At 42.6% G+C, this 20801-nt stretch overlaps 1 protein-coding gene across 1 annotated transcript in view; it reads right to left on the minus strand.

The window, feature by feature from the left end:
* The window catches only part of grik4 (glutamate receptor, ionotropic, kainate 4), a 184138-nt gene that overhangs the window by 84611 nt on the left and 78726 nt on the right, over nucleotides 1–20801 (minus strand). Inside the window, exons 3-4 of the mRNA XM_076145889.1 lie at nucleotides 16418–16582; nucleotides 11950–12047 (exon numbers count right to left, since the gene is read on the minus strand). Of these exons, the coding sequence (XP_076002004.1) occupies nucleotides 11950–12047; nucleotides 16418–16582 (263 nt within the window). The remainder of the gene's footprint in view (nucleotides 1–11949; nucleotides 12048–16417; nucleotides 16583–20801) is intronic.

The raw sequence follows: 20801 nt of genomic DNA on the forward strand, positions 1-20801 counted from the left end.
TGTGTTTGTGCCCGCAAAGTCACAATCACTCTGTATTTGTAGTGATAGTTTGCTAACTTTTCTGCTGAAGTTATTCACCAAATAACCACAGGGTTGCATCCTGCAGTCAGACAATTGACTCCTGAGATCTTTGATTTGAAACGTTTTTTTAGGATCTGACGTTTTGTGCTCATGTAGTTCTGGGAGACCTGCCAAACAACCACTAGTTGTTGTGTTCACCACTCGATACAACAAAGCTGGTAAACAGTTGGCCAACAAATCTTAGAAAACCTGGCCTTTGTGTCGATCACAGATTTGATGGTGCAGAGACAAAATAGCCAAGTGCTCTCGACTGGCTTTCAGCTCTAGGAATAAAAATGGCATTCGCTTTCATCCGGCGAGCAGCTGGCGCGACGCTGAGAAACATCACCTGTTTTATTGTCTCCTTCCACATGAGACAAAACTCTGCCACTTGAAACAGATGACGCCGACCAGACAAACGCAGCATCGCAATGTGGATCAGGGTCTCCTATCATAGCTTTGATTACAACAATCAACTCGCTAAATTGATATCCGTTTTGCTGGCTGCTAACCTGGGAGTCACACCACTCGTCCCGCTTTCATCTGGGCGATCAAATCGAGAGATCGCTTCCCGGATGACAAGATAGTGGATTTGGATATGCTCGTGGCTTGTTCTGCCGCCAAGGCCTTAACAAGACGGATCAATAGAGTTGTAACAAAAAGAAAGGAAGGGGTCAGTAGAGGTGCAGACGACAGCTGTGCTCCTCTAATTACGATCAGACAGCAGCAAAGAAAGAAGCACCTGTGCTTTGTTTGCAAACAGACTGAACAGAGAAACACACATCCATTATTATCTACATGCACAGTGTATGTATAGAGTTTTGTAGGTGGGCCGGGGGCACGTTGATAAATATTCATTTGACACAAACCAGAACACTAGCTTGTTAGTGGCCGAGCTGCCTGGATGATGAATATTCATCACCGATGAGCTGAAAGCAACTAGCTGAATCATCTGCTGTGACTCAAGACATTTGCAGCAGTTAATACCCATTAATATGTTCCAACAACCTTAACTTGCATTCACTGCAGTGTTGCTATTCTATATATTCTACTGTGCACGTTCTCACACACGCCCACACACACAGGGAAGGTTTTCATTTGTCAGGAACTATTAGACTGTACCACTTTAATACAAAAATTCTACTACACTATTTTTAAAAGCAGAAAGCCTATAGCTGTTATTTTTAAAGTTGGTTCTGGGATGAAAGACATTCACTTCAAAAACTGTTAATCTAACCCGGTTTGGTAAAGACAATCTGACAATCAACAAATCGATCTGTGCAAGCTTTACGAAACGCGGCGCTCTCGCTCTTTTAGGTATGTTTTATGACAGTTCTGGAGGTTCGGGAGCCTGTGGAGTCTTAATGTTCATCTTAATTTACTCATATTAGCACTTTTTAAAATGATGTATACAGTATACTGAAGTCCAGGGGCCTCCTCCACTTTATTCAGCTTACCGCTAGTGGTGCTCAGCTCATTTTCTGATGTATATTCATTCACTACTGCATTGGTGATAGGCCTATGAAGAGCAAGTATTCTGTGTTGTGCCTCATAAATATTGATGAGCTTGACCCTGGCTCACCTTCTGAAGAAGGAAATGGAGGACATGCAGACATACACACACACACACACATACACACACACACACACTATCGACTGTATCATTTATGAATTATTCATCATTTTAATGTACTTATATACTCATTATTAATCATGGTATGGGCCATTTTAAGCCCAGTGCTGTGCTTACAGGAACACAAAGAGAAGCCTTACTTACATAACACATATAATGTTTATTTGACCAAGACCATGTGGAGGTTTTAAAAAATGTTGCCATTTCATGTAGACTTCTTATGAGGGACTTTGGAGGTTGAAGGTTCATATTCCACACCAAAATACATCTATACAGTACAAGCATATATCTATTATATATAGTACAATATGCATTCAATATGTAGCATTTACAGAAATCTAAACATATTTGTAATAATCTATACAATTTAGATTTACAGTAACTGTGAATATTTTTTTGGGAATACGGCAGCACATTTGTTTAACCAATGTAACAGAAATGTGAATACTCCAGTAGTTGTATGACAATTCTGATATTATTACTGAAAAGTTGAACTGATAACAAAAGTCTCCACAGACTCGAGTTTAGTCGTACAAAAACTTTTGACGCCAGTGAAGCTCTGCACTTTAGAAAGACACACAAAGAGAGCGAGCAGAGTGCGAGACGGATGACGCTGCTCTGCATCTGCTTCAGATGAACATCCCGGAGTTCGCTCTTTGGGAGAGCGACTTTATTCCCTAAAAAGGAACTTTGTAACACCCGGGCACAGTACATCCTGTGCAGTGACAGTCAAACAAGGCTGCTGGTATTGCCGTTAAATCACAGCAGGGGAAGTCTGCGGGATTACTTCCTTTCTTGAAAAACCTTTTATTAGTATAAAGCACCAGAGAATAAGTGTATCTTTCCTCAGGTCCTTGAGGAGTAATAAATGTGAACTTCGTCTGATGGTTGGTTTGTTTGATTTGGAGTTTTGAACCAAAACCTGATGGAAGGTTAGGAGACGGCTCAAGGCTCAAGGAAGAAACCGATAGAAGTCTGTGCCGATCTGAAACCAGGGGTGCACACAGGCTCTGTTTACACTGTGAGGGCCGCCCCCCCCCCCCCACTGATCAGTTTCGGGAAAACTGGGCGACAACAGGGGAAGATCAATTAAGAAACAAGAAGAGAGAACATACAGTACCTCCACCAAGGCCTAATGTTTCTCCCTAATGTAATGATGTCTGTATCTTTAGTAGTTCAGGAGATAATAACAGAATTTTACGATTCAACAACTGTGAAACTAAGATCAAGATCCGCTTCACAATATAAAGTAATGTTCCATGACGCAAAAACCACAACACAACATTTAATAAATATTCATCAATAAAGCAACCACACACACAGACACAGACACACACACACACACACACACACACACACATACACACATAGAAAGTGGACATAAATAAGAGGATTAGTTGAAACCCACTTCCTTCTGTTGTACAATACATCACGTGTACCTCACTTCACATAAAAGCATCTTCCAAATGAATAAATGCATTTGCTGAATGGTGATGAAAAGTTTATTTGCATTCCATTTTCTGTCTTTTCTGAATAAGGAATCACAGACAGAATACTGAGCAGTGAGCATGTAAAGAATGCAGAAATCCTATTAAGATTCAACTTGCACCTCACTGCTCCCACAACACCATGAAAAGCATGCTGTAGCTCAAAGACTCCAATTTGTACAACACACCACGCACTGGTGTGGCTACTTGGAGGGAGAAAAAAAATACAGATTAGCTTTGGTTTGTAAGATCTGATTTCAGGTTGTGACCAATAATGCGCCACATGCTGCAAAAACAACGCCGCTTTTAACTGCAGGATGTTTCATTTCATATTTTGTGGTTTAAAAGCCCAATTACAGCAGAGAGCTGAACCATATGCTGACCTCCAGAGCGGAACAAGACGCTCACAGCAGAACTAATCCCACGACACACTCAGAGGGTGATTCAGCACGAGACTGATGGAGGGTGATTAAAGAGACTCGTGAATAATTTTTCCCCTCTGAGTCGGCCGGGCAAAGTTTTCATCCACTATTGGAGTCTGAGAAGGAGGGAAATGGGATGAAAGGGACAGGCGGTGGACATGAAATGAGAAAAGAGAGGAGAAAGTCGTGTAAAAGGGGCGAGCCAGGGAGTGAATAGAGGAGAGGATGTGGGAAGGCACTAACAGGAGGGGGAATTTGGTGAAAGCCGTAGTATGGAGAAGGAAAAGGGAAACACAAATGGGTAAGAAGAGGGAGAGGAAAGTAAATCAAAGCAGCGAGGAGAGATGTGCTTCAATACAAGCGGGAGAATGAAGGTCATTCACTGAATCTGTGACCAGATTCTCCTCGGCTGCCAGGTTTGACAGCTGAAATTTGTGGAACCGAAATGTGCCAGGCCAAATTTCCAGCGCGGCAAATAAGGAGAATACCAGCCAATGACGCTTGGCAGGTGGAATTACATTAATCCCAGGAAGAATTCTCAACTAAAAGTAAATATCAGACAATATGACAAGATAAGAAAAGAATGATTTTTGTCCTGAAATAACATAATCGAAAGTGAAGATGCGATGATGTCATCAGTGGTGAGACTGGAGTTGACAAATTCATATCTGTAAATCAAATTTGACTCAGCACTTTGGCCAAACTTGGACTTGGGCCACTTGATTTGGAAAGACTTGTTAATTAAAGTTTGAAAATGATTTATTATTTTACAATTATGCAAATACGATGTTTTTATAGTCTGAGTTGGTGATTTGTGTAAATGAACTGTAGTAAGACACATAATAATAAGACACATTAAGACTTCTTTAGGAGTTAAAAGTCTAGGTTTAGGTGCTTATGACCTCCTTGTCTTAACTAATTGAGTGCCAAATCTTCTTACTTGTAACTTGTAAAACATTAAATTGGACCCTATTACATCATATTGTCTAATTGTAATTCCAGACCAAGTTTGTGCATCTATGCTGTAAGGTTATAGCTCAGGTTTGAACCTATATAAACATATCAGATCACTGAACATTTGCCACTCCAGTGCAGCACACAGCAGGTCACAGCCCACTGAGTGCTGTCTGTGTGTGTGTGTGTGTGTGTGATGGGCGGTGAGTCATCTTCATTCTCAGGCTGCACACGTCCTGCTCTTCAATAATTGATCAGATTGGTGAAGGTTTGGGGAACTCAAGTTTGTGATCTCGCTTCTTATAATTTTCTTCTCATGTGAAGCCAAAGTGGTGTCGGTTCAGGACTATGAAGAAATGCTCTGTGATTTCTTGTTACGGTTATTTTAAATGGCGCTTTATCAGTGGGTTTAGATGGCTGCACTGCTGCCACGACAACAACGCTGTGCCTGGCAGTGTTTTGTTTGTGTGGGAGTGAGAACGAGAGAGGGAACGAAAGAAAGAAAGAATATGAGTGAGAGAGAGGGAGTGAGAGAGAGAGAGAGAGAGAGAGAGAGAGAGAGAGAGAGAGAGAGAGAGAGAGAGAGAGAGAGAGAGAGAGAGAGTCAGAATGACAGGGGGAGCAGTGGAGGCAGAGAGAGAGGGATAGACAGAGAAGGAGACAGAGAGAGACGTTGAGGGATAAAGAGTGATAGAAGAGGAGAAGGGGGGCAGAGAAAGACAGAGACAGAGTAGGTGAGACTGAAAGAGAGAAAACGGGGGGACAGGGAGAAATATCGAGTGATAGAGTGACGGTGTGTGAGAGAGAGAGAATGAAGGAGAAAGCGATAAGAGTTACTGAGTATGAGAGATAGGTAAGGAGAGAGCGAGAGAGTGAGAAAGAAAGAAAGAGATGGAGGATGAGCGAGAGATATTGGCTGAAATGTAAATAATTTTCAGTCTGGCATTTGTATGGTGACATTAAATCTGTACTGTTAACGAAAACAACGTGCAACATTTTCTGTGCAGTAATGCGTAAAACGCCTGGATATACTGTAGCCCCTCTCTGCACTGAGGACGTACTGTAATTCCATTTGCATGATAATGGAGTCCACAATGGAGGAGGACCGCATTGGACTTTGAGATGCAGATTGCGCCCCGACTGCAGTGCAGCTCTGAAAGCGAGACGGTCTCCTGTGAGCCCGGCCAGCCAGTAAATGTTTTGTGGACAGAGAGGATTTTCTGGGTTAGCCAGCTGGCTTATCAAGTCACAAAAAGCAATTCCGCACCACGTGCAGAGCCGAGCCGAGCCTCTGGACCTGTTGCCCAATTTAAATCAGTTTGTGCAGCTCGACACACACTGAACACTGAGCCCTGCAGACACACTGTAAAAACACGGCAGGATCAGTGGTGGGTTTTTGTGGGAACTTGGATCTATGTCCAGCCACACGTGGAAACACGTGGCGAGTGAGCTTTTCTCATGAATTCTTCACTGGAATTGTGTGAATAAAGCTGTGTTGCTGCCCTGTTGTGTGAATGTTTGAATGCTTGTTTGCGATGGTGGAACTTGAGTACACAATTCCCATTCAAAGTCCATCTATTATCCATCTATGCATGTAGTTGCCAGCACTTATTAGGGTCTGGGTGGCGTAGGCAGCATGCTGAGCAAAGCAACCCAGACTTTCCTCTCCCTGACCACTTTCTCTAGGTACTCCTGGAAGATACCAAGAGTTTCCCAGACCAGATGGGATATATAGTCCCTCCAGTTTATTCTGGGTCTGCCCTGTGGTCTCTGGAAGCTCCCCTGGGGAGTGTCCAAGAGGCATTCCTATCACTCTGAAGAGATGCCTGGACCAACTCAGCTAGCTCCATCCAACATGAAGCGCTTCTTCTCCTAGTTCTTCACTCCTTCCCTAGAGTCCCGACACAGTAGTTCTTTCATCTGCTTCTCTTTCTTTTGGCGATGGCCCAGGTCTCATGACCATTGGTGGACCAGGAATGTGATAATGAACAAGTATTTGAAACTTGAGAAACAGACTCTTATTGGGGGTATAGGTAGTCATACCGACTGCAAACTGACATTGGATTAAACTCGTTTCACCTTCGCCTCTCACAGAAGCAGGAGCAGTGGAGGTGATGAGTGTTGAACATTTCCTCAATACGGCAAAGTAATGTGCAGGACCCCACTGCATCACCAGAGACACAGCAGAGAGAATCTTTATTATAAAAGTTAAAATACTGGAGCATCTGCCCACAGATGACATTCAGACTCTGAGCAATTTCTGTATTATTGCGGGAATATCCTGGGCCATCACAGAAATATGGCAGCGACTCAGAATTGTGTTTGCGAGTTTGTGTGTTTATGCATACAAGTGTGTGTGAGTGTGGGTCAAAGAACAAATCTCTCATTACTGCCTCCCTCCAGGTCTCTAGCTATGCCAATGACCCATGAACTCAATCCTGCATGGTCTTTACTTGCCCAGTGGACCCAAGTTTCACCCCTAAATCCAGCATAAGAACCACCTCACTGAAATACAGCGTTGTAATCTCTCTGCGCTCTCGCCAACGGCGGGCTTAGCAAACTCAGACCGAACCCACGAATGACAGACGTGACATTAATATTCATGAGCGCACCTGAGACAACGTTTGACTCGTGGAGCAGCACGCTTCCCCACTCCAGCCAACACGAGGATAAAACCAAGTCCACCCTTAATGGGGAAGGAGAGAAAGTTCTGGGGAGTAACAGAGTGTGAGGATTTAAACTGAGCGGGCGGTGGGAGAGGATGGCCCCTGGCTCAGAGCTGAGTCCAAATTGAATTCCGATATTCAAATTTGACATATGAAAATTTAATCATTGACATTTACTGAGTTTAGTTAGAAAGTTTCCTGCAGCTGATGGGAAAATAATCTCCTAGTCCTTCAGTCTTTGAGACTATTCCATCATATATATATCAGGGGTCTGAAACTACATCCTAAACCCTTTAAAGTGTATAACACACGACAAACAACCTCCACACACCTTTCCCAGCTGCCAGCATTCCAGTGTTAACAGTGACATTAACGAAAATATTTAGGACAAGAGATGTGATGCAAAACCACCTGTGGAACTGCCCAGAAACTGATGATACAGCATTGACCACAAGGGGCAGCATTTCACAGTGTTAAACAAGCGTCTAGGGAGCCTTCTATTGGACACAACAGTCTATTTTCATTGACTCATTGGCTCCAGCATGGCTCCATGGTTCTGCTTTGAATCACTCTGAGCCTGGTCACATCACCTGGTAGAAAGGATTATGATCAAATAATGGCTATAACCGAGGTTTGAAAAGTTTGTAGGAAACAAGTGATTTGACATTTTTGCCATTTTGCCCAGGTTTTTGCAGGTTAAGCCCAGGCGCTATGGTGACAGCGGCAGACCACAAAGGGTTAGGACAGGAAATAAAGGGAAACATAAGCATGCAGAGCCGATTCTCAGATTTACAGCTGTAACATTCAATGTCCCAGTTAACGTTTGTCACATGTGTTATTAATGCGCCCGTCCTAACACCCTGAAGGTCTGCTTGCCACACGGGATGGAGACAGACGGCCTACATGATGCACACAGTCAGCCCTCTCTCTACACTCACCGTTTTTCCATTAGTCACTATTAGTGCAAAACTCGGGTTGTATCCCACTTCTCGGTCGCCCCGGTGAACCCAGGGAGTGATTGATAGGGACCGCTGCACCATGAGGCGGTCACCTGTTGGGGGTCTGTCAGCCGCAATATTGCCGCCAGTGTCCCGCGTACTCTGCATCTGTGGCATTCCACTCGCAGCAAGGGATTAGGTCATCGGTGCAAGTATACGTGGGGCGTGTTTGCACACACCAACACAGACTCGTTTAGACACACACACACACACACGGACAAAGCCTTTCATACAACTGCAACTGCTGTGTTTGAGCTCTTTTGTATCTTTTATACACAGGCTGAGTCGCACACAAAGCTGATGTGGTAAATATTAATCAAATGAAATAGAAAGAAGAAAAGTTTACAGCAGACATCAAGTTTTTGTTTTGATTCATTATTTCTTCATTGTTCCCACATGATTCCCCCCATTTTATTTATTGACTGAATTAATCTGATTCCCTCCCACTGCTTTACTTCCTCCTCTGTGTTGAGGATTGTGGACTGCAGTGGAAATTATAAATGAGAGCTGATGGAGCTGCTTGCTGTGGAGTCTCATTGCATTTCAGTCATATCCCGAGCTAATCTTCAGGATTTGCTCCATAAATTGGAGTCAAACATGTTTACCCAGAATGCGAATGCACCACACAAAACACAGATGTGGGTGGTAAATTCTGAAATCTCACGGGGTAATAAGGTAATGTGACTTTAATGTGAATTGGGCTCATGAGGCAGAAGTGTATCTTTCCTTTGCTACGACATTCTAACTTTGGAAGTGCTCGGATTTTGCCATTTCAGCATTTTGCCATTTTATGGCTGTATTATGGGTAAACGGTGGCACATTTTCACTCATTACTGTTCCCATCCCGGGATTCTGCAGTGTCACATATAGCTTCATCTCAATTTTCTGCATAAAGGTGTGAAAAGTCAAAGCACAAAAGCCATATGGACGTTTGCCCTCAGTCACAGCAGTGTGATCTACACAGATGATTACACGGTAACATTTTATATCTCCTGTGTCAAATTATCACATGATGTGTTTGGTCTGTAGTTGCTGCAGCAGCTACCTCATTCTGTTTATTGTGAGTTTCAGCTTTGTCTTGTGTACTCTGTCCTTGTAGGACATTTTTTTAGGCTAAGCATTATCTAACAGTAGCCTGCCAACATGCTGCTGGGACATGGTATCACATGACCTGTGACATCACGTGGAAAAGGTCTGCTGCAGAATGTTAATGCTGCCGTTATTGCTTTACTGTGATTCACATGTAAAGGTTATGATGCCGCAGGCCATAAGCCGAGCCTCACCTTCAGGATAATCATGACGAGCAAAGTGACCTTGCCTCTTTGACACACACTCACAGATGCACACAGACGCACACACAATCACTACTACAGCCGACTTCCCTGATTTGCGCACCTTGAACCAACCATGGGGGACCTAATCAGCTCAAATCAGCCGGTGTTGTGTTTGGCTGAAATGTAAATCTGCACACCCTTAACCCCTGTGAGGACCACTGGGTTAGACCACTGCTGCTACATCCTGGACTGTCTGACATAGAGGACGGTCGGTGTGCTGAGCTGCTCTCCCGGCTGTTGAATTCATCCTGCTTCCCACCTCTGATTAGCTGTAATGGAATCATTAACAGCTTCTTGATGATGACCACTGAGCGAGACTGGACTGAATCATAGTCTGGATGTTTATTAGTGCTGCCTACCGACGCAACGTATTGTGTTATATTGAACATTTAAGTTATACTGCATGTTTAAGGACAGATATAATTATCAGTTGCAGTTTCACATTGTTATTTAAGTTGTGCACCCTGTTGATAAACACAACTGTCACAACAACATTGTTTACTTTAAGGTTTACACCAGGAAGAGCCTTAATTCTGTACTGTTTTACTACCAAACACTAAACTAAAACAGAGTATCAGACTGAAACTGGTCTTAATGCCTGCACGATGCTGTGTTTCCTGAATCGCCTCCGTGTTACTGCCATGAGGAAATACCACATCAACACCTCTCTTAATGCTAAAATAGACCTGTAAAGCCCTTTCTGCCCTTAATGAATTCTTAATTATGGTGCTGTTTTGTTCATGGATACAAGCATTGTAAATAAACTCTGCATGATCTCGACCTCATTGTCATCACGTTGTCATCCCTGCCAGTAAACACAGCGTCCGCTCTCCACCCAGAGGAAGTGAAAAAGGATTAAAGGATATATTTACTTTATCATATCTGTTCTACAAAGTCAACCAGTAGCAACTCCTTAGAGTATTCTATGATATTATGTTTTGTTAAAAAATGTAATTTGTTACTTCAATATTCATGCAGTGATTGTTTCAAAGCAGCCAACGCCACCAGAGGTTCTTTAACAGCAGGGAGTCCTGGTTTGTTTACCAGTAAAATCAGACTGATGTCTCATTAGAAGTGAAGATTGGACCGGATCACAGGACATTATAGAGACTGGGATACTAGATGTTTTTTTAATAGTCATGCCGATCAAATCCCTGCAGTTAAAAAGGCAGCTTCTCAGTGGACCAAATCCAATTAAGCTGGGGTGCGATCCAGAAAAGACCAAATCAGTGCTGAACCGAAAGACAGCTGACATTTCACTTTTTCCACATGTAGTTAAGATGTGATTTATGTCGGTCTATTCAAAGCCCCAGATCTGAGGAGAAGTCGACACATATGCTGAAGCAAAGACAATATCAATGATTTATACAAATGTGGCAGTAACGGAGATGGATCTCAAAGCCTGAGCTCGAGTCCCTAGTCAAGACAGGCAAATCCTAAAGTCCAACAAAAAAGTTTCATGCGGGATAATAATTTGTTGATATTGATACCTTTCCAGATAAACATCAATATCATTTGACATATATTATATTATATTGTATGTATATTAAGTGCACACACGTGGTTCAGGGGAGGTACTGAATCTTCCGGCGTCAAAATGCTGAAGTCCAAGTCAGTGGTATCAAAGTGGATTTGCATGTCTTTTAATTCAGTCAAGCTTCAAATCAGCAAATTTCTGTAGAAGTCCTCATTATTCTAATCTACTGGAATCAAAAGCCTGATGCAGCACAGTCATCACAGACTACACATATATATTTCACGTACGTTTCCTGACATAGAATTGATTTTGATCTGGCACTTGGTTTTGTATAATTCAAAGCCACAGTGTCTCTTGACATCAGACAGCAAAATGCGGCGTGTCAGAGATCAGACAAGCCAATTAGCATCCAACTGTGAACGGCTTGCTGCCTGTCAGACGATGAGGCGGAATCGACTCAGCCATGTTGAAATGATGGAGAACGTGTTTTTCTTTATTCAAATTAGTTGAGAAAGGGAATGTCACTTGTACGTGAAAGTAGTAAAAAATCAATTATTCATCATGTCTTCAAGCAAATGTTCCTATGTCAAAATGGCCTAGCTGATTTCAACCAGCTTCACTCAGAACAAAATAACAAACTTATTTATAGCAGCGGCGCGTATGAGGACTCAACGGGCTACATTGCTCCAAGCTAATGAGGGGGAAGGGAGAGATGAAATGCCCAGTGGCACTTTGATTTGAGCGTGAATGGAAAAGAGAGTTCTGACAATGGTTGAGGTATAGAATTTCATCATTTTCGTTCACAACAGCACAGCCACTAATGAGCGTTGTTGTTCCAAACCCTGCCTGTGATTGTGTAAGTGCGGCAAGAGTGTGAGAGGGTCAGGAGCTACAGGGACATCTGGTGTAGGAACTCACCTCTTTCTCTCCACAGATGTTGCTGATAATGGAGTTGGAGGCTGGACTGGCCGAGGGGCCGAGCACTGCTACCACCCCTTTGGACATGATCTGGCACACTGAGAGAGCAGGGAGAAAGGAAGAAATACAGTCAGATAGAGACAGCAACAACCAGTCCTGTTGTTTGAAAATCACTTAAGGGACATAAGTCCTTTTTTGGTGAGAGGTGAAACGTTGCTTCCAAGCACGTCCAGTTACCTCAGCAATTCTCTTGTAAAATAATTCTTCATAGACAAAAGTGGAGAATGGATTTTAAAAAAGGCAATATGAATGAAAAGCCACAGCCATGATAAAAAGAAAAAGTACACGCTGGTGAGGAGCTAAGTTTAGATCCAGCATATTTTACTGAAGCCTCACTGCTGCTCTGACAACATTTCCAGATAAATTATAAGCCTGCTTCTGAAATATCCAAGTTCGTGTTAAGCTGTCATCTTGTTGAAAAACTCCTCTGCATTTTATGAGAAATGCTCAGAGGAAAACGTGCAGGCACTGAACTGCTAAAAAGCACTTCCTCTATGTGCCCACTGTTTACATTTTACGTAATTTAGCATGTCACCTGGGCAGCTAGCCAGTTAGCTTGCAAGATGGACAGCGAGTGTGTGATGTTTGCTAGCTCGCTAGGTCAGATGCTGTGTCATCTCTATTCATTAGCCTGTATCATCTTGACAAAGTAGGCGTTATTGACTCTATCACTCTGCATAGTCCACAAAGCATTGCTTGCTGCTAATAAGACATTATGGATGTGACGGTTTATTCTACAAAGTGCTATAAAAGGATAGAATGCTAGCTAACGGAATAGACACAAGTCTGCGACACAGAGCCACTCATAAGTTTCAAGGGGTTTGGGCAGATGAAATGTTACTGTAATCCGTCGCCTCCCCTCTCAGGCCATTGAGTTGATGAATGCCCGTGCTGACTATCCCAACCTCTAAACACATAGAAGCCTGAGCAGGCGCTCCGTAGGTGAAACGTGTGCAAGGCCAAATGCATTTGTCCATGTTTAATATACCTGATGGAATGCAGTCAGTTGGTCCCTGTGGACTCAGGTCATGGACACTCCAAGCGTAATGGTTGATTTTTTATGTTTTCCACATCGGAATAATAGGTGTATCTCACAAGTTCCTACTCCTTTCTCCTTGTAGTGAACGGCCTCATTCCATACGTAGAGTCCGCTGGGCACTGTGGGTCTGTTAATTACCATAGGTATGAACTACATACATTTGATTTATTGGTAAACTACATTACCTGACCCAGTCACCCATGCTTGTCAAGATAAACGACTTTGCAAAACTGCCCTTTGCAGTTCATGAGTTTTTGTGGATTGAGCTGAGTCATGTTAGCTTGGCTCCAAAGAGGTTAGCGAAAGTGATACTGAGTGTGAGTCCAACCATGACCAAATAAAAATGAGCTCTTTTAGCTCCAGCAAGCTAACATTGTCATTCTCTCTCTCTCCCTCTGTCCCTCTCTCTGTTTCAATTATCTTCTGCTGTATTATTTCGTAATTTCTTATTTATTTTGGTTTCCTGTGGCACACCCGTGCCGTGCGAATCATGTGAACCCTATTCATCTTGTCTGGTGTTGTTAAGATTTTTTTAGGACTTCTTCCTTGTCTTCCTCGGGAGCTTTACTTAAACTTTACTTGACATTAGCATTAGCAATTCTACACCTTGCACTGAACAGAAAAGTGGCTTATTTTCTAACTCAGCACTGCTTTTGATGAATGAAAAATGAAAACACTGGACTTTCATTCCTCCTGAAAACAGGTCATGTGCTTTAATCTGCCATACAGGAAATCTCATTTCTTGCAAATCCTTGGCTTCAAATTAAACCTTTAAAATCAGCGTTGTGAAGCCGATTCTGTACACACTGTTAACACATCAGTGGGGTGGTAAATGTGTGCTGTGTGTGCGTATGCCTGCCCGCTCTCAGAGTTTAAGCGACAGCAATTTCGGTGTTGGTTATTGGGCCAGAGCAGAGCATGTGGGTGAAGGAGGCATGAGGGAGCCATATTCAGGTCTGTGCAGTGAATCGAAAGATTAATAAAGTAATCCCTTTATGGGACCCATGGGACCAGAAGGACGTGAACACATAGATACCTCCCCCCCCTACATACACACACTACACACATGTACACAAATACATACACACGAGTGCATTTGCATCTGTTTGAAAGGTTTTACCAAATTGTGCGGCTCAATGATTTGACTGCCAGCCAGCAATGTGCCCTGACTATCGTGCCATTTTAATTTGCTTCCTTCAGCACAAGCAGCATTGTGTGTGTGCATTAAATAGATATAGAGAGAAAGAGAGAAAGAGAGAAAGAGAGGGGGAGAGAGAGAGAGAGAGAGAGGTAGAGAGAGAGAGAACGCTTGTGAACATTCTACATCTGAACTCCTCTCTACACCTCCATCTTAGAGCCACCAGTCAAATTGCCAAATAGTGGTATAAATCGTCAGAATGGAACTGCGGTCAAATCTTGGTCAGGTCACTTGGTCATCTGAGGTCCATTTGACCTCTTACCATTGATTCTCTCCAATCAATACCAAGCTATTGGAGGCATGGTATGATTAGAGTTTGACCTGAGATGCACTTGGCAAATTTACTGGATAAACAAGTAAGAGGAGAGTCGGACAGACAGACACACAAAAGAGACCATTATCAGACTGGTGGGCCTCGTCAGAGGTATGGGCCTCTCTGGTTTGTTGCATGTTTTGGTTTTATATGCATCATGTGACAGAATAGATTTGGTAAACTAGACCATTGTTAAAGGCAGCAGGTATCAGTGGAAGGTAGCATCATCTACGAGTGTGAATGTGTGTGTGAGCCAACGCTCTCTCTGTGACATTTCCATCTCAGTGCTGCCACTGATCCGTTCTTAATGCAATTCCCTCCCTAATTACACACTTACACAAACTCCCACACTTTCTCACAGAAAACATTTGCACAGTATATGCAGGTACACATGCTGCTGCCGTGTCGACAAATGCAGGGATTGGCACATGAGAAACGCACGCACGCATAGAAACACGCAGGTGGAACAGAAAGGTTCCTGCAGTAAACCGGGCGGAGCGAGCAGTAATAGAGTTCTGAGGCAGCGTTGTCATGGATTAGGCAACATCGCCGGGTGTGTAAAAGTGGAAACGTTCCTTATTAAAAACCATCCCACCACTTCCTCTCACATCTTCTCCTGTTGGTTGATTTCTTTTGATCTGTTACACCTTCCCGTTAGTTTTTCATCGAAAAATTTAAACACCAGGTATCTTCCTGGGTTTCTGAAAATTGTGGATGCATCGTGGCATTTGTTGATTTGTGGGTTAGAAAGTGTTTTCTGTGCCTGTAAAAATGAATGATTGAAGTCTTCATAAGCCAAGCTTAAACCTGAGAGGGGAAAACTATTCTGCAACAATATGTTTGCATCATCTGAGGGACCCAGCAGGTGATTTCTCATTTTATTGTGTAATTACTGACGGAGCCAAAGTTTTTTAAGCTAGCACTAGCTGTCAAGTAGTTTTAAATATCAGGTTATCAGCTGCAAACTACAGCTAAAACACGTCTGGATGCCTCAATCTCAACTCACTACAGCAATCTTCACTTCATTCAATCACGCTAGTGCTAAATAGGACTAACTAGCCAGCTTACATTAGCTAATCCCACAGGTTGTGGCTTTCCCAAGTCTTTCTTCTCAGTGGTATCTATTGTCATCACACAGGGCGGGAAGCCAATGGCAGAACAACACGCACACACACACACACACACACACACACACACACACACACACACACACACACACACACACACACACACACACAATGTTGAAATAGAAACCAGCCAGGCCATTTTCGGTACCAAGGCGACATTGTGTTGTTGTTGTGATTTCTGTTTCTGGTTTCCTGTTGTCGTGGCGCGTCGCTTCCTGTGTGGAAGCTACGTTACACTCTTCCCTCCTTCTCTCTCTGTTCTCCATCAGTGGAATAAATGAAAACTGCCAGTGTATAGGAGAGCAAAATGAAAAGGCAGCGCACAGACGTAAACACACCTTTTGACTCCTGCAGCTATCAAAAATGTGACAACTCATTTTGTGTTCCTCCACCACACCAGGCTGTCATCTATTTTCAATAATTTGTTTGTTACAGTTTGACCCAAAAAATTCTCAAACTAGACAGAAATATCAGTATTGTGAAGAGAGACGATGTGAAGAAGAAGGCGGCGGCCTGAATTGAAATGACAAGCTGGCGGATTCCAAAATGAAAGACACCTTGTTTATAGAGCCATCGCTGCCTGAACACAGCAGTGTGTCACATTTATTGCTTTTGCTGCCTTTTCCTTTGACTCAACTCGCACAAAACAGACACACACAGACAAGCCCAGACCACACACAAGCCTTTCCTGAGGAATAACTTGTCACCTCTTTGCCCTCCCCGCTACTTACTGGTCTCCCCCATCTCGTATTCGCTGTCTCTCAGCAGTTCAAAGATGTCCACCTCCAGCTTGCCGGTGGTGGAGCGGTTGCTGTTCCTGTTGATGTTCTCTTTGGCCAGGGTGATGGCCAAACGCTCTCCTCTGCTGCACTCCATAGGGTCGTCGAGGATGGCAGCTGGCGAAGCAACAAAAGATGGAAACAAATGAAAATGGGAAGACAAAGAGAAAGAAATCATTATCCACACTGGTGATAGCGGTTCGCTTGTTGCAGAGACCCCCGCAGGCGTCCGCGATCACTCCATCAGAGAAGATGCAGAGGCTGACGCTTAAAAACAAGCATCAGAGGAGCGAGTGTGTGATGAAATTGCTTCAAAAAAGTCGAGTTCACCCACTCAAACGCTGCTGTTATGCTGTCTAGGTGCTTTGGAACACACATGTGACATTGAAAGGACTTTGCTCCTCATTAGTGTGTTTGCAAAGGCGCAGGCCAGTTTCAAAAATATCCACATGTTAGGAGCAGCAGTCAGATTACAAACTTGAGAAAAGTGAGATACATAATTTCAGATGCATGACTTGTTGCATGCTGCAGAAAAAAATCAGTTTACCCAGTTACCAGTGAAAGAATACCACATATACTAATTAATTGCATATAAAAACACAAGGATGAGACAATTTGTTGCACTCAGGCAGGTTTTGAAGCAAACTCTCCCAAACTTTCTTATGCTGGTGGAACTGCACAAACTGGAAAATAGCCAATGATTTTCTTTTCACGTCCCATTTGCGACAAAACAAATCATTGATTTGTCGGCTAAAATTCTCATTATATCCCTTAAAACAATCTATAATTGAGCACTCAGTGGAAAAATAAAAGAACTCTGTGCCACCTCCAGCTGCAGGGAACTGATTTGGGAAAATGCTACATACTGTAGATAACATACCCCCGATAACCACAACGGGGCATCTGAGAGTCACTGTCAGTCATGTCTGCCATGCCCATAGCAGGCCTCTGATGTGGTTGTGGGGGTGAGTATTTGTGACAAACCTGGTTGATGTATTGTTCACGTGTTCTAAGTATAATTGATTAAATACGACTAAATTCTGTGTGTGTCCTTCAATCAAATAACTTCATCATGATGGCCAATTTAATAGTGACATCATCTGCCTCCTAAATTATCAGAGAGGAAATAAATGGATTGACATACATGCTCTTAAAATAAACTGAATCGATGGTCTATCACACTGAGCACGCTGTGACCTTGAATTCATTCATTCCCTGATGGTGGGATGTTTGACTCCAACAACCTCCCTCTGCATCAACGCTCACAGGTCAATAAGAGCCATTAGCAAGGTGCAATAGCTTCAATCATTCTGTTTTGTTTTATTAGCATGCAGTAATATGAGCACTAACATGCTGTGAAGGGCCTAAAGGCAAGCACAATCAAAAAGACCAACAGAAAATGAGCTTTGTAATTAAGATGACTTCACTGGATAGTTCAAAGGTTTGTGAGTTAAACAGATTTTTACAGCCAAAGCAGAAACAGAGTCTAAGGGCACCTAATCAGAAAGCTTCTATAATTAATAAGGTCCGGAAATAACAATTAAGTAGAGCTTAGATGAGATGTAAACATCCATAAAAACGATAAAACGGCAGTGTTGTGTAGGTGTTGAGCTTTCCCTGCTGAATAAACAGCTCTCGCTGGCTCATAAAGACTCATAAAGGCGGCAGAGTCACAGCAAACCGATTAAACTGCTTTGGTAAAGAGCCGGAGGGCGGCAGCTAAAGATCATCTGAGGTCAACTAACATATACAACCTTAAGCTGGCAAAATGTAAATTAAAAACCATTTGGGTAGTTCAATGACATCAGAGCCATTAAATTAAAGATTTATGTTTGTCAAGGCACATTTGCACTAGACTCTGTATGAAATGTGTCCAACATTTTTCACACATTCATTCATCACATTCAGTGTATGAAGTGGGCCGGCTGCTTTGGTGAGGTGAGCTGTCATGGTCAAAGCCTTTGAGTGTGTGAGTGAGTGTGTGAAAAGTGAGTCACATCCAACCCGGCCGTGACCTGTTATAGGCAGCTGCACGTCGGCGTTATAAACAAGTCATTTGCGAGGAATGAATGCAAAGCGTGAAGAGTATCATTGCTCCCCACGCCTGAGTTCTTAATTCTGATTGCTCGAAACAGGGCGGAAACACGTGCGGACCCATCCACACGCTGGCTGATGATGATGATGTTGGCCATAAGCAGCAGTCTGAAGAACAACCTTTCTTGGTTTTCCATCATCTCCATCATTCGAAAAAGAGCTTGACTACACTGAGCATCATGTCATTCTTCAACCTGAGAATTTGCACCTTGTACCCTAAACAACCACCAGGGTAATTCATTCAGCAAAGCAGACTGTGTTAATTTCTCAACTGCTCAGCTGAGCTGCTGATCTCCAGTTCAAACAGCGAATCAATGCCATTGTGTTGATGAATGAAGTTGTTTCTTCCCCTTAAGCGATCAGAGGATTATCATTAATAAAAGGCCAAATATTGATTTTCTTTACTGATTATGATGAAACTGTTGTAAGAACGTCACCTTTTCTCAGGTACTGTTTGGGCTCCAGGTTCGGATTGAAAACAAGAACTCCAATTCTGAAAGCAGTGTGGGGTTAAAGGTCTGGGTTTGGTTCATAATTTTCAGGGTGAATAAAACATTACCATTACATCACTCTTTACCACATCCAGCACTGATCATGAAACAAGATAAGAACTAAAACATACATTGCGATCTTCCTTCCACACTTAACAATTTAATGTATTCATCATTACACTTGGATGCTGACCAAGATCGAAAACCCTTAAAAGGTAGCAGAAGTAGGAAACGCTCATCAAAGTACATGGCTTTAAAAGATGATTTGAAATATAGCAGCATTAATATTCCTGACCTCTCCCTGTGCTAGCATCAACACTTTATATCCTATGATGGAGATTTATGTCAACGCAGCAGCCAGTTTGAAAGTAATGATTTCACCATGATTCCTTGACAGGATCCAGAGGCCTCTGACCGCCGTCATGTCTTATCTACAAACGTACAGACTTTAAGCCTTTGGAGGTGATTAAAAGCTCTTTCAATTTGCTGTGAGACTCAGATGAGTCTTGCGTTACATCGCTAGGTTTCCATAGATTGCGAAGGGGGAAGAAATATTAATCTATTGCTGTAATGAATAAATTAAGAGATTAGTTGCATTTCTATCAAGTCCTCACTGGAGTAAACACACCAAACATACTTTATGCTGTATGTCTACGAAGATTCCTGATCCAAGCTTCAGACACTCTCACACTCTCACAGGCCTGTCACGGGTCTCACGTCACCCCGCTGTGACTCATGGTGTTTACCTGACTCAACGTGTGAACGCCTCTCACAGGATGACAGTCACTTTACCGCCAACACTGCCACAGAGCTGAAGAAGCCGCGTGGATGAGAGGACAAACGTCTGCAAAACTCTAAATAAGTCCGGCTTCCTTCAATGACTAAACATCAATAAAGTACATAACAACCACCTTATCATACATAAACATGAAGCTGTCTTCTTATCAAAAACATATGCAATGTAACACGTTTTTGGAATGTTTACAATTTATGTGAGTTGCAACACTTTGGTTCAGTCCATCAGATCAGCATTGCAAAGACTCCAATTTCATTAAAATCGAGATAAACTCAAAAACAAACAGAGTAGTGATTTATCTGATCTATCTTATCTTACATAAAATGTGATTGATATGAGCTGGAATGCAGAGTTTCGTTGCAGATTTCATTCAAATGGAGCTAATCTGATTTTGCTAATACATTCTCAACTGTTAACATAATTGTATTCCCCTTTAATTCTCTGCGCTTTTGCCGTTTTGTCTGGAGATAAAACACTTCAAACATTATGTATGAATAATAGGATTTTAACATTTCAATGGTTAATATATTTTTCCACAGAGAGCTTCTGCCCCTGGCTTATCTCTGGGTACATAACGCGAGATGGCGATGCCTAAATCGCGGTAATAATTCAGAGCCCAGTCTGTAAAACGTCTGATGAGGATGAAGGAGTGAGATAACACTGAAACCTTGTGACTTTGTTGAACTATCAGATAACCTTAGCGAGGCTCATTAATGCGACAATGTTAAGTTAATCGTTTTACGCTTTACACAAACTTCCACACCAAACACGACTTTAGACTCCGTGTCTTCTTCTCTTCCTCCTTCTTCCTTTTTCTTAGTTTTCCTTCAAATTTGTTTCCTGTTCTCGCTTTTACTTCCCTGTCTCGCATTCCTTTCGTTACTGTACCAATAACACATCATTAGGCAATTTCTAACACACATTACAGATCTATTCTATCATGTCTCGTCAAAGG

The sequence above is a fragment of the Genypterus blacodes genome, unplaced genomic scaffold, assembly GCF_046128005.1.
Source record: "Genypterus blacodes isolate CSIRO-AG114 ecotype Tasmania unplaced genomic scaffold, CSIRO-AGI_Gbla_v1 ptg000032l_1, whole genome shotgun sequence".
NCBI lineage: Eukaryota > Metazoa > Chordata > Actinopteri > Ophidiiformes > Ophidiidae > Genypterus > Genypterus blacodes.